Source organism: Uranotaenia lowii, chromosome 2 (assembly GCF_029784155.1).
Source record: "Uranotaenia lowii strain MFRU-FL chromosome 2, ASM2978415v1, whole genome shotgun sequence".
NCBI classification, from domain to species: domain Eukaryota; kingdom Metazoa; phylum Arthropoda; class Insecta; order Diptera; family Culicidae; genus Uranotaenia; species Uranotaenia lowii.
The window spans coordinates 31,176,358-31,190,532 of record NC_073692.1 but is presented as its reverse complement, the minus strand read 5'-3'; the positions used below and the strand labels follow the sequence as shown (position 1 = coordinate 31,190,532).

At 38.2% G+C, this 14,175-nt stretch overlaps 4 protein-coding genes across 4 annotated transcripts; 1 reads left to right on the top strand and 3 right to left on the bottom strand.

Moving 5' to 3' along the window:
* Nucleotides 1-1,002: 1,002 nt before the first annotated feature.
* LOC129741200 (uncharacterized) lies at nucleotides 1,003-2,441 on the bottom strand. Its single transcript, XM_055732908.1, has 3 exons — nucleotides 2,093-2,441; nucleotides 1,571-1,956; nucleotides 1,003-1,176 (listed from the first exon to the last, which is right to left on the bottom strand). Exons 1-3 carry the CDS (start codon nucleotides 2,439-2,441, stop codon nucleotides 1,003-1,005), a joined length of 909 nt encoding a protein of 302 aa, XP_055588883.1.
* Nucleotides 2,442-4,648: 2,207 nt separating this feature from the next.
* LOC129745023 (adult cuticle protein 1-like) lies at nucleotides 4,649-5,241 on the bottom strand. Its single transcript, XM_055737846.1, has 2 exons — nucleotides 5,202-5,241; nucleotides 4,649-5,133 (listed from the first exon to the last, which is right to left on the bottom strand). The coding sequence occupies exons 1-2, from the start codon at nucleotides 5,205-5,207 to the stop codon at nucleotides 4,684-4,686; spliced, it is 456 nt and encodes a 151-aa protein (XP_055593821.1). The 5' UTR covers nucleotides 5,208-5,241; the 3' UTR covers nucleotides 4,649-4,683.
* An 821-nt stretch (nucleotides 5,242-6,062) lies between these two features.
* LOC129741199 (adult cuticle protein 1-like) lies at nucleotides 6,063-6,614 on the top strand. The gene is made up of 2 exons (XM_055732906.1): nucleotides 6,063-6,090; nucleotides 6,159-6,614. The coding sequence occupies exons 1-2, from the start codon at nucleotides 6,085-6,087 to the stop codon at nucleotides 6,612-6,614; spliced, it is 462 nt and encodes a 153-aa protein (XP_055588881.1). The 5' UTR covers nucleotides 6,063-6,084.
* Nucleotides 6,615-13,194: 6,580 nt separating this feature from the next.
* Nucleotides 13,195-13,841, bottom strand: LOC129745017 (adult cuticle protein 1-like). The gene is made up of 2 exons (XM_055737841.1): nucleotides 13,797-13,841; nucleotides 13,195-13,725 (listed from the first exon to the last, which is right to left on the bottom strand). Exons 1-2 carry the CDS (start codon nucleotides 13,800-13,802, stop codon nucleotides 13,264-13,266), a joined length of 468 nt encoding a protein of 155 aa, XP_055593816.1. The 5' UTR covers nucleotides 13,803-13,841; the 3' UTR covers nucleotides 13,195-13,263.
* Between the last annotated feature and the right edge of the window lie 334 nt (nucleotides 13,842-14,175).

The window sequence follows — 14,175 nt, the reverse complement described above, 5'->3', positions numbered from 1 at the left end:
TTGTATATTCTTGTAGACTCTCGAAGCCCCCCAGCACATTAAAAACCACTGCAATTCTAGTCAATAAATACTTAACAGGCTAGTAGTATTTTTCAATCCAAAATGAAAGCTCATTATTGCATCAAAAAATCTCGTACCAGTACCACGTGCTTTCAGCAGTAGAATGTAAAAAAAACACCCGCCAAAATTTCTCCATTCAAATCTTTAAAGCTTAGCAAGCTTCGATTTGCTTTCCAGCACACGTGAACTCAGGACGATCGTTTCTAATGCCCGGCTCATGGTGATGGTGAAAACAACCCGCCAAGGGGAAAAAAGTCGTTTGACAAAATGGGTGCCATGACTTTTGATTTGTGGGAATAAAAACGAAAGTTGTATGGGAGGGTCCCTTTTCTCAGGTGGGAGGGGCTCAGAACTATCACTAAAACCTCACCCTGGTCCAAATACATCTCTGTACCAAATTTCAGGCTGATCGGTTAAGCGGTGTCGATTTGTATAAGGTGCACCCAAACATATATAGTCCAACTCATCTTTATATATTGGAATAATATTACTGTTGTGGCCGTGGGTAAATAGACAGAATCGATTGAGATTTTGCGGATCGAATTGAAATACGTTCTTATTCCGATAGTTTTTCACAACAAAGATCTTGGCGGTAAGCAAGTTGCTATCTTGTACCGAGGTAGCATCAAGTATGAAGTAGCAAGATACATCAACCCTCCTTCTCGTAAAAAAGAAGTTATAAAATGCATAAATTTATAAATTCAACTTTTGGGGAGATTGATTTGTTTTTCCGGATCGCCGTAACGGGATACTTTCACGTCGAACCACCGGTGTTCCATCGGCTGGGCTACACATTTTGAAAGTGTCGTCAACAACGACCTCGGTCGCTGGTTCTTGTAGACTTCCAATATCCGCTGGTTCAGGAATCACAGATGTGATCAATATGTCTCTCCCATATTCTTCCATTATTGAGTCGGACAGTGTACTTTAATTCTCCCAATTTCAAAAAAACTCTTCCGAACTTCCACTTATTGTTAGACAGGAAATCTCGTACACGGACTCTGTCACCATCACCATTAGCTTGACGGACTGCACATAGCGTTCTGCTTGCCCGTTTGTATCAGGATGGTACGGGGATCCCATCTTGTGCACGATGCCATTTCGTTTCAAAGACAGCTGTAAGGATTCGGCCGTGAATTGTACACCATGGTCGCTAACGAAGACCGAAGAGATCCCGAAAGTACTGAAATATCTCACGGCACATGTTTTCGGTACTCTCGGCAGTAATGGATCGACAAACTCTTTTTTCAGTCCACTTGGTGTAGGAGTCAACCAGTAAGAAGAAATAAGTATCCATTAATGGACCGGCAAAGTCTGCATGAACCCGTTGGAAAGGTTCGGTGGCCGGTTCCCAGCACTGCGGTTTGGCCTTCAGTTGCTTGGGAAAGTTCCGTAGTGGTCAGTGGAAGAATTCCGATCTGATTCAGCTCAACCACATTAGACTCCTTGATATCCCTTTAAGGGTCACGACCGCGCATGGTCCCCTGACTTGTGGAATCGTAGCTCGTACTTGAACGATTGTAGAAAGGGGGCGTAGTGTTGCATTATAAGCGCGGAAAATATGGGAAGACCTTTCTTTGTTCGCATTGAAGATTTTCGAAACAGATTGATTGTCCTTCAGCAGGGTACAGTTTCTACCGTTAATGTATTGGGAAAACTTCTTCACACCAAACACTATGGCGTAAGCTTTCTTGTTCACCTGCTTGTAAGCCTGTTGCGTGCGATTCAACGTCTGCGATGCGAATTGTATCGGGCGTTCGCTGCCATTAGTGCCGTAGTGTACGAGGCAGTTGTCTGCCTGCATTCTCTCCTTGACGATTCGGAAGGACTTTTCGCACTCCTTGGTCCATTTCAAGTCAACTTCCTTTTTCAGCAGGTTGAGGAGCGAGTACAGCACTGTGCTCAAGTATTCGAAAAAAAACGCCCGTAGTTATTAATTAGGCCGACGAAGGATCGAACCTCATCCTTGTTCTTCGGTCGCAGCATATTTTGGATTGCTTCGAATTTTTGGGGAAATTTTGATGATACCCACAGTACTCGATGTACACGATGAGATACCCACAGTACTGGATGCAATTGGTGAAAAATTTGCACTTTTCTCGATTAACTTGAATGTTATGGTAGCTTATCGTCGCAGTTACTTTAATGTCGTCGAGAAAAATGCTTACTCCTTCCACGCCTTGCAAGGTCGCTTCGATTTGGAGCTGCCAGATTGCGGGAGCTGATGATATGCCGTACACCAGTCGATTCGGACGATGCGGTGCGTGTTCAGAGAATTTCTCTATTCCGGATGCAACCTCTTTCTGCAGATACGCCTGGAAGAGATCAATTTTGGGAAATTTTGATCCCCCAGCGAACGACGCAAACAGGCTATCTCTCATCTATCGTTGGCGGCAAGCGCTGGCCCACTATTATTGAGGATTCACTGTTTGTTTATAATCACCACAAACTCGTACGCGATTCTCCGATTTCTTATCAGGCACTACTGTACTCCACTTAGCTAAGAACACCTTAAGCCACAAGTCTGATCAGATCAGCGTCCATGCGAAGCATGATCGTCAGCGAGTCGAGTAGATGTCGAAGAATTCGACGCCGTCTACGCGCAATGTTTTCATTAGAAGCGAATGATGATTGTTTGTTGGTTACCGATAGTGACTCAGAAAATATCTGATCACTAAAGGGGGAAGAAAAACAAACTAGGTTTGCGACGTTCCATGCTGAAAAGCGTCGTTTTTATAGAATACGGACTTTCTATGTTGAGGAGTAAAATGGTTGGTGACTAGGATCGGGGTGAAAACCATTCTGAGTGAAGATCAGCAACTTTGCCGAGGTAGAATCAAGTATGATGTAGCAAGATATATTAAAGGTAAGATATATCAATTACCTATATGGGACGACTTATGATATACCTCACGTACATATACTCTCTAAATATCACTTGAAGCCTCTGATTCGGAATTTATATCAACTATCCGATGGTAGGTCATTCTCGCGCTTATCCTAGACTTTGGCCTGTAACAGCACACGCTTGGGACCTAACGCAACGACTGGTATAATTCCCGACAAAAATCTCGTCCTACTCAAGCTCAACTGGCTCTTCCTGCGTCGAGAGTCATTATTCATCGAGGGTACTCCCCATACCGCTTAATGAAATCCCTTTTACCCTGCGTTTGACTTGATTAATCATCACCGATGAATAGACTGCTCAGGTCAATACTCGATTCTTCAACTTGAAGTACTTTTCGTACAGAGAGATTCTGTATCTAGATTCAGTTTCTTGGCCGTTGTTCTGGAGCGAACGAAGTAACATGAACCACTCTGATGAGGAAAACGATCCAGTAGCATTAACGACGGTATTGCGCGCCAAAAATTATTGGCTTTCTCGGAGGGTCAAGCCGAAATCAGCCCTAGGCTCGGCCTCTTTTTCAATCCAAGCATCATCGGAGGCCGCGGGGCCGGATTCGAAGGCTCGTGCGGCCATACTCAGAGTCCAGAATGGCCAATAATCAGAATAACTGTTTCAGGGAAGTTCCAATTCGCAATTAGTTGAAGTTCGGTAAAATACAGTCCACTATTTGTAATGTTTTTTAAAATGAGTGTGTACTGTTTTAATCATCGGAGGAAATTCTGATGCTATCGATCCATGTCATCAGGGTCGATCCTGAAGAACCTTTTTCTTCTAATCGTTGGAACTTTATCTAGCGTCTCTTTGAGAGCTTAAACACATCCGTTTCCCGAGGCAAATTCGTCTGTACCATGATGGATTGGCGCAGGATCTCAATATTGATAACTATTTGTGATATCATCGTTTTTGGATCCCTTAGCTCTCAGAGATCTTCAGTATCGATTCCGTTTCTGCAATTTTATCATACATGCAGTAAAAAAGCGATCTACTGCTGCTAATACTTGCCGTTCGCTTAAGTGGTGGTGATCTCATCAGATATCCTCCTATCCTAGCTATTCTCGATGGCTGGGTTTCTCACATGTCTCTATTATTCCTTGGTTTGTTTAATAGTCCTGGCACAGGGTCGGTTTGGTGTCTTACGAAGCTCGGGCTCAGAGCCTGACCAGCGGAAGTCGGGAGAGGCATCCAATGCCTATACCTACTGGATAGCCAGTCATGTCGCAATAAGCAAAACTTCCCCAAAAGACTCGCCTTTTTGTAAAGAAAGGGAGAAAATCAATATTCTTAAAAACTGGTCACCTTCATATCGATTTCACCAACCGAAATTGTCAGATTTTCAAAGATTAAATTCGTTGAACCGTTTGAAAGTGACGTAACTCCTTATGACTAAACATCCTCTGTTTTCCGAACCAATTCAATTAAAAGAAATATTGCGTGATCTATGATAGCATACCACAGAATAAAGCTATCGTTCATTTTGTTTTCAAGTAGATAATCACAAGAATGTTTTACAGTTGGTAAGTTTGACTCCCAGATTTTTTTTTCTAGTTGGAGAGCCCTCGCCAAAACCGCTGTTCAAACATTGTTGTTCTGGAGCAACTTCTTCAAATATAAAACAATTTGAATTCAAAATTGAAAGATCATTCATCTAGTTATTTAATGCCGTTGGCCACAATATGTACATTTTGTCTATCTACCGTTCACATTTATCACAGAATTTACAGAGTTCCTGGAGCTGGGGCCAAGTTCAGGGATTTCTGATTGACGATGTGTCCCGGAAGTGGGGCCTTGTGGACAGCTCCACGGTTGGCAGCAACGTAGCTGGCCGAATGGTGGACTGGAGCAACGGCCACGGCATGAGCGTGATGGTTGTGATGATCCCAGGTGTTGTAGGCAACTGGAGCAGCGATGGCAACAGCAGCTGGAACCTGATGATGGTGGACATCATGGTGACCCCACTGATCCCAATGACCGTTGCTGTAAGCCACAACTGGAGCCTGATGATGGGCGGCCCATCCATGGTGATAATCGTTGGTCTGGACAACGGTTGGTCCATGATGGTGGGCGGCATAAGTCAGCACTGGGGCCACCTGGTGGGCGTAGACCGATGGGGCATAATGGGCGTTGGCAGCGACGGCACAGGCCATCATGACTACAGCTGCAATGCACTGGAAATAATTCGAAAAATTTCTCACGTAAGTTACAAGATAACAAATATGGAAAATTTTGTTATTACCTTCATGATTGCTGATAGTTGGTTGTGAGTTGCGTTGAGCTTGAACGGAATAATTGATATGATAACATACAATCGTTGACTACCTTTTATATCCACAAAATTTGCTCTATAAAGGAATGAAAATAAGCAGAAAAAAAACTTCGGCTAGACGACACACCCCCCGAAAAAAATGTGAACAGTACAAAATACAATTCAAGTCAAAAAAGATCTGGTTCGGAAACTAGTTTCGTCGGGTCTCGCATCGATTGCTTATATTTTAGAGAATTTGTCTCCCACTCGAATTAGAGGACGACTGCAGTTATGTTAATCGTTTAAGGATGATTAGCTCCCAATACAACTAAAGCTAGTTTTTGTATCAATAACTTCGAACCGAATCATTTTTTAATTCGGTATGTTTTTCTCATAATTTTTTTTATTGATCCCTGGAAGAATTTATGTACCACTTCTATTGATGGATTTTTCATTCGAATAGTAGATATGTTGAAAGATGAACCTATCCATCCCCTGAACGCTTCACTGGAAAAGAACTGAAATCGACGTCATGATCGATGAACTAGAAAAATATAATTGACTTTTTGTCTATCAATGTCTTTGGTCATAGTGCTTCACAAAACGACGCATTTTTTTATATCTTCAACCGATTATCCGGAACCTGTTTATCAATGCGTGTTCCATTTAAGCTTGTTTCAGAAACTAAGTGCTTACTGTTAAGTATATAGAACATTGTTTTTTTGGGGATGTGATCCTATTTCTTCTTTATTCTTATTCGTTTTCTTAAACAGAACATTGCTTAATATAAAAGGTATGTAGTTCAGAGTTGTTTAGAATCATATCAATCAATTCGTTCAAGCTTAACGCAACTCACAACCAACTATCAGCAATCATGAAGGTAATAACAAAATTTTCCAACATTTTTATCATGTAATTAATGTGAGAAATTTTTCGAAATATTTCCAGTGCATCGCTGCTGTAGTCATGATGGCCTGTGCCGTCGCTGTCAACGCTCATTTCGTCCCATCGGTTTACGCCCACCAGGTGGCTCCAGTGCTGAGCTATGCCGCCCACCATCATGGACCAACCGTTGTCCAGTCCAACGATTATCACCATGGATGGGCCGGACATCATCAGGCACCAGTTGTGGCTTACAGCAACGGCCATTGGGATCAGTGGGCTCATCATGATGTCCACCATCATCAGGTTCCAGCTGCTGTTGCCATCGCTGCTCCAGTTGCCTACAACACCTGGGATCATCACAACCATCATGCTCATGGTCATGCCGAGGCCGTTGCTCCAGTCCATCACTCGGCCAGCTACGTTGCCGCCAACCGAGGAGCTGTCCATAAGGCCCCACTTCCGGGACACATCGTCAACCAGAAGTCCCTGAACTTGGCTCCGGCTCCAGGAACTCTGTAAATTCTGTGATAACTGTGAATGGTAGACAAAATGTACATAGTGAAACGAGTAGCATTGAATAGATGAATGAATATCGTATAAAGTTTTGTTTTTGTTTCTCCAAAGACATGGTTATGTTATTCCAAGAGCGTTGGGAGTGATTTATATACATACCTATTTGCATTTTGGCTGATCTGCAACTCCTGAGATCATTCCATGATAATAATCTTTAGAATGATATCCAAGGATTGTTCAACATATGTATATTTTACAACAGTTTTCTGGATCAGAATTTATAATGGAGAACTATATGCAGTTTGAATGAATAAGCATATGTCCACAGTTGTTATTCAGCAAGCATTTATCAACAATATTATTTTAATAGCAGCATTCGCTTCATCAATCCAGCTTTATATTTCCCGAAGTCTTTCAAATTTCTACCATGGAATTCATCTCGCCGCAATGTAATCAAATTATAATAATCAACAATTATAACGGCGATAAAAATCGAAACAAACGTTTTATTACGAGCAGAGAAGTTCAAATATATTCACAGTTCTGATTCTGATCAAACTTTCGGTTTGAAATTCAAATGCAAAGAAGGATCATTGTTCATTTTACAACATTCACATACCAGACTGCGATTCTTTCGATGTCGGAATAGTGGTAGTTTAGTTGGTAAATCAATTGTTGAACATGTAAATCGATCTATTCAGACCATTCGGTTGGACCACACCGATTGGAGAACATGTTATTTTCCCGACAGGGTATTATTAAGTAAAATTTTAATGGCGAATTGCTGAAGCGCAATGTCAACGGTATGTGGCTTTTTAGTCAAACATTGAACAGAAATTTATTCTAAGGCAGGGGTGAGCAATCCAGCTTGCGGCCCTCGAGACTCTATTGTGCGGCCCGCGAAGCCTTTCTGAAATTGAATTAGTTTCTTAATTTAATTTCATAGTAATTAAATTAGTATTCTTAATTTAATAATTATAAAATACCAGTCAATAAACCGTTAATAAGGCTATGATCATTTAGTATCCGGCACTTTATTTTGGTAATAGCTGCGTTAATAGAGCTCGGATATGCAAAAATTTAGTAGCGTTGTGTTGGTAATGAAAAGGACTATCTTGCCTATTTTTGATAGATTTTTAAGTTTTCGTGTGTATGAGATATTTACTATGCAAAAAGACATGATAAAAATAATTTTGCAAAAAATTTGCTCCTTTTGCGCATTTTGTGCCTCGAAAATTCTTCTTTGTTGACTCGAAAGCTCATGAACTGTTGATTTTTTCTGATTTTTTTTTCGTACCAAATGGTTATTAAGTATAAGGAGCCACTCTAGGATCCACACGAAGTTCAAATCAACTATCGGAGTGCAACTCTTGATCTTAAATATGGTGAAAAGTTTATGGTTATTTGGGATAACTGAATGAAGACTCCCTACATAATGCAAAAAATCCATTTCCGGCAGAGGCAAAAAGTTTTGCCTGACTAGTAGACACCAAGTAAATAACTAATAATGATCAGATCCAAAGATCGCAATCTGTGCATCCGATTTTTACGCAATATGACAGATGTGTTCTGATGGACAAAAAAATTTATGTTAAAACCGGATTTAAGAGATCAATTTCTTCGAGATACCAACTCATGAAAAGGTTCCAACCAGATTCCAATTGCTTTTTCCAGGTGAGTTTGTGTAAAATCCCATGATTTTGCAAAGGTTTTGGTTCTGTGGTAAAAAAAAATAAATCAAAAAGTGCAAAGATAAAAAAGAGATTTTATGATAAAGTAAGAGTATTTCTTGAAATCATTGAAAAATATTTTTTTTATATTTTTAGTTGTAATGTCATATTAACACCTTCATTTCCTCTACAGAAAGTTTTTCGATCAAATGAATAGTTTTTAAAATACACACGTTTGTAACTGCCCGGATACTAAATGATCATAGCCTTAGTTGATATATCGATGACTTGTTCAAATGCTTCATGCCTTTTTGTTTGGATTTATCCCACAATAATTGAAATGTGTTATTTTTTTTTAGAAATTCAATCGGTTATTTAAAGGGTTAAAGGCAACATCATAGTCAGAAATATTGGGTTTTTCCAATTTAAAATACAGTTTTACGAACTTTTCTTTCAAGGTTTTTCTTTTCAAAATCAATTACTTATACCAAGTCGACGAAAGTAAAAAAAAACTGATTTGCTCATCATTTGATGTTTTTTTAAACTTCTGTCACAGGTAAAGTTTATAGATAAATTAACTCAGCTTTTTTTTTTAAATATGATTATTTTAGAATTTGATTATGCTAATTTCGTTTGTAATCAATTCTGACAAAAAATATCATTAACCAATGTTATTCTTTTGCGTGCATAAGTGTATAAGACTTTCCTCATTTTGTTATTAAAATGGTTGAGCGATTTAAGATTTCATATCGTCATCACTAAGCATTTAAATTGCTGGAAAAAATCTATGTTCATGCCAAAACCCATAATTGTTTTTTTTATCCAAAAAAAAAAAAACCGTGAAAATGGCAAAATTAGGTGCAAATTTAGTGTTTTAACTTAGAAAATAACAATTTATATTAACAACGTCATGAAATTTTTTTAAATTAGCGTTAGAAGTCCGATCCCAGTGGCACTCAAAATTTAATTTAAAAAATCTTTTAAAAATGTTTAAAATAAATTAACAACAAAGAATACAAACTCTAGCCTAGGTTCATGGACAAAATTTGCTTGGGAATCTGTGAATTTATTGTTTTTACCAGGATTTAGGCAAATTTCATCAACATGTTATGTTGAAAATATTATCTCACCAATTGTAAGACTAAATCAGAGCTTCGAGGGCAAATTTCAACTGTGAAAAGACTTTTTGGAAATACGCAAAGAAAACCGATATTTTGATCAGTGAATTTGAACAACGATTCAACGTCCAACGCTGAAAAGACGGTTTCAAAAATAAAAAATATTTCTCTCATTTTTTAAGTAATTGCTATGATATACAAAGCTCCAGAAAAATTTTGAATCGAAGGAAAGAGAAGGTACCACCGGTTAGAAACAAAAAAGATCTTTATATGGAAACGATTCATTCGTTTTTATGCATCATAGAAAGGTCTTTAAAATTTTCGTTTTTAGGGACAAATGTAATGCAAATGTATGTCTTTGATTGGAAGAACGAATGTTTGAGGAGAATTTTAAATTATTTGAAAATTATCAATGTTTCCAAAACGAATTTCAAATAAATAATCCATAAATTCATTTGATAAAAAAATGCCAAAATTTTGCAGCTATAACAATTTACCTTTTTTCTGCTAAACTTATCATTTGGTTATTATTATCTAAAGAGTTCTGCTAAATATTGACGTATGTTTTTGCAAGTGCGGTCAACCGAAAAGATTTAGAATTGAAATTGGCCTGCTGGCCCCCGTTCTAAGGGTCGTGTCAGTATAGTCAGTGCTATTAAATGAATTTCGGTAAAGTAGGACATCGAATTGCAAGTTATTTTGTCAATGTTACCAAATATTGATATTTTTAAAATTCGAATACTTATAGACTTGACTAAAAAATAATAGGTCGTTTCAATCTGAAAAGTTATAACTGGTCAACTACTGAACAGTTTTTCACAAATTTGTTCTTGTTGAATTACCTTCTTCAAGAGTCTTCAACTTCAGTTTACTGTAAATTAGATAATCATCACATACCAATTTTTTATGATAATTCATCTAAATAAATTCTACTTGGACATTTCCACCATCTTTCTTTTCTTCTAATTTTCGTCTATAAAATTTCATAACCTTAAGATGAAATCTTTTTTTACCGATGAGACCAATTAATTAGTTTATAAATTTATTATAATAGTTGGTTGAAAATTATGCATTTGTCTCGGGTTTCAACCTTTTGAACGTGTTGTTATTTAAGAATTTTCGATTGTTTACGAATTTAAAAATCATGCCAACGAAATGAAATATCTTGGAGATAAAAACCCCCAAATTTTTTTTATCGTTTCTCGTCAAGTGTATATTGCGTTATTTAAATTACAGAAAAAGAATTATCAAAACGCAAAACCGAACTAATTTAGTGGGCTGGCCGTTCAGAGATTAAACAATTTGAGAGAGCGCGTGTTGCGGAATTGGTTGTTACATGTTATCTCAATGCGCTTGTCTCCAATTGGAACTTTTTTGCTTGTGCGTTTTTTTTAATTTTCGGAGACATTGAAAATGGTGCAACAAAATTTCAAAGACTTATGTGAATCATGCATTTCTTAAAATTTCAATTTTATAGAGATTTTAAGAAATGTGAATAGGAAGTAGGCGATGACCTTCGAGCATCGCACGCGTTTTTATCGAGCTCCGTAAAAAAATTTAATCAATATGTTTTGAAAAATATTTTTGAGTTTGTTTTCGGACGCTTTACTTTTGGTTGTGATATTGTGATAGTGGTATTGTTATAAGTGAAACGATTTATTCCTCCAGCGTGGGTGAGCTTTTGAATGAGCCATTTTCGTTAGTGATTTGCCCCCAAATCTGTCGCTGTTTTCTAAGAAAAGTCCGCCCATAGTTTGGCCAAAAAGAAAATTACTGTATAATAAACTGTTCCCATAAATTTCGGATGAGTTCTTCCCTGGATTCCATCGAAAATGAGGCTGAAAATAAAAATTGTGACTCTTGGAAAATTATTTCGATTTGATCCGCTCATCGAGAGGAGAGAAAGTTGCCTAGAGAAGGTACTTTAATGTGATAATGAAAACATTTTGTTAGAAAAAGAAAAACATTTGTGTGGGAGCTGGTTCAATGCTCTCCTGAAAGAGGTTCTATTTGATAATGGAAGCTTGTAGGTACGACGATTTATGTGGCAGCGTATTTCACCGCTCACAAGGGAAGCAAAGGGGGGGGGGGGGGGGGAAGGGTGCAAGCAAGCAAGGGAAGCAAGGGTGCAAGTATGGAAACAGTATGTGTGGACATTTGCTTGTTTAAATAATCACTTTCTTAGACCAAAATTTGTGATGGTTTGGAAACAGTTGTTTTCCTTTACTGTGCATGCGGTTTTCTAGATGTCGTCTGAATCACGGCTTACTGTGACCTAGAAGATTGTTACACAAAGATAAGTATTCGTGATAATTTCTTTTGTATTGATGGTATGGTAAGTTTGAATGATGATCAATGATTAAATAACTACATGTTAAATAGCTTAACTCTATTATGGGGTTTGTGGGGGGAATGGACAGGACGTCAAACGATCGGAAAACTGATATACAATGGATTGTGGGTTCAAGCCAGCCGGAGTATCTCGGCAAATTTGGAATCATGAGTAGGTTACTAAGGTACCTTTTCAGGATTCTTGAATTGTTTCGAACAGTTGGAAGGAAGTAAGATGAGTCAAACCTGTCCCAAGCCAATGGTAACGGACCCCTTGGTTGTGCTGCAATTACTGTTGATGAGTTAAGCATTAACAATACTTGAATGTGCGATCGAGACTTCCCGTACCGCCTCGGGTCGAAAGACCTATCAGCCACTGGTGGGGTTTCATACATACATACATACATACATACATTTTAAGAAATGTGAATATACATTCTGTAGGGGGTTTCTTAGGATTCCGATGAAATATAACCTTGCAAAGAAATGCGACGTCAGCTTTGAATTTTTAGAAATAGTACATACACATACGGATAATTTTCACTTCCAAACTTCAATTCCAGTAAAATGCTGAACTCTTTCGAAAAAGTTTTGTATGAATATGAAATCCGAAGAATAAATAATTGCAATGCAATTTTAACCTGTTTTACTCCATTAAGATACCTTTGAGGTGGAAAATCACTTCAAAACAAAAAATATCATTCAAGAAAAGAAGTTAACATTTAGATATAAAACTCAGAATAATGCAGTTCAAAAAATTATTGCGACCAAAAACTTTGAAACTTCCCGTAGGTATATGAAGTAAAGTTTGCGACAATCGATTCAGTATGCGTAAAATTTTAGGAGCAAGATCCCACTTTTTCTGAGCTCATGCCTAAGTGTAAGTAAACAGAAGTCAGTCAGGTTTGTAAGAGTTTACTCTACTACATTATGGAAAATTTTTCCTTATTTGGTTACCTCGAAAGCATGTAATTACAAATGAAATTTTAACGTGAGTTTTGACCGCAAACCTCGAAGTTTGACATACCACTTTTCGAACCTTTATATTTTTTTTTGCACTAGCATCTTTCTATGGTTTTCCATGGAGTTATGTGAAATTATGTTTAGCTTCATGAATTTAAGTTGGAGAGCTATAACTGCATAAGGACAAAAATTTGAGCAAAATTTTTGTTTTATTTTTTAAAGCCTGTGATATATTTTTACATGTGAATATGAATTCACCCTATACGGAACACGCAATATTGGGAATGATAAAAATGTGATCATATTTGAAGCAGTTTGGATTGATTTGCATATTTTTCGGTAAGTGAGCGTTGATGATGTATCTTATAACTAATCAATGTTTTCAAAAAAAAATCAATTGACTAATGTCAATTCAATAACTAATGTAAGAAAAAGAATAACTTGCACTTAATTACGATCAATGAACATACTTATAATAGACACAAATTCAATTGGATATTATTTTATTATTTGTCTATTCATTGCCGATCATCACATTATGTACATTTGCTTTGATTTCTTAAAACAGAAAATTTACAGAGTTCCTGGAGCCGGAGCCAAGTTCAGGGACTTCTGGTTGACGATGTGTCCCGGAAGTGGGGCCTTGTGGACAGCTCCTCGGTTGGCGGCAACGTAGCTGGCCGAGTGATGGACAGGAGCAACGGCCACGGCATGACCATGAGCATAAGCATGATGGTTGTGATGATCCCAGGTGTTGTAGGCAACTGGAGCAGCGATGGCAACAGCAGCTGGGACCTGATGATGGTGGACATCATGATGAGCCCACTGATCCCAATGACCGTTGCTGTAAGCCACAACCGGTGCCTGATGATGGGCGGCCCATCCATGGTGATAATCGTTGGACTGGACAACGGTTGGTCCATGATGATGGGCTGCATAAGTCAGCACTGGGGCCACCTGGTGGGCGTAAACAGATGGGACATAATGGGCGTTGGCAGCGACGGCACAGGCCATCATGACTACAGCTGCGATGCACTGGAAAAAAAATTGAAATTTATTTTATTAGATATAAACTTGATAACAATTTTTAGAATTTTTGTCACTACCTTCATGATTGCTGATGGTTGGTTGTGAGTTGCGTCAAGCTTGAACTAAATTTTTGATATGGTTCTGAAAAGCTCACGGTTTCCTTTTATATCGCTCTTTAAGTTCCGAAAACTACAGACAGAACAAATTTTCGGCTAATTGACACACCCCCTGGCTAAACGACATAGTACAGATATACTTAACCGAAATGATTAACAAAAAATTTTAGCCGCGATAACTGGTTCAAATCGGTCGTGCGTCGATAACTGGTTTACCGGCTGTGCCGGCTTGTTTGTCGTTGTACTTAGGGATGTAGATCCATCAACATAAATAATACGGCTCAATAAACACTGATTGTTGCGATCAAAGTTTTGAACAAAGTTCGAATTAATTGATGGG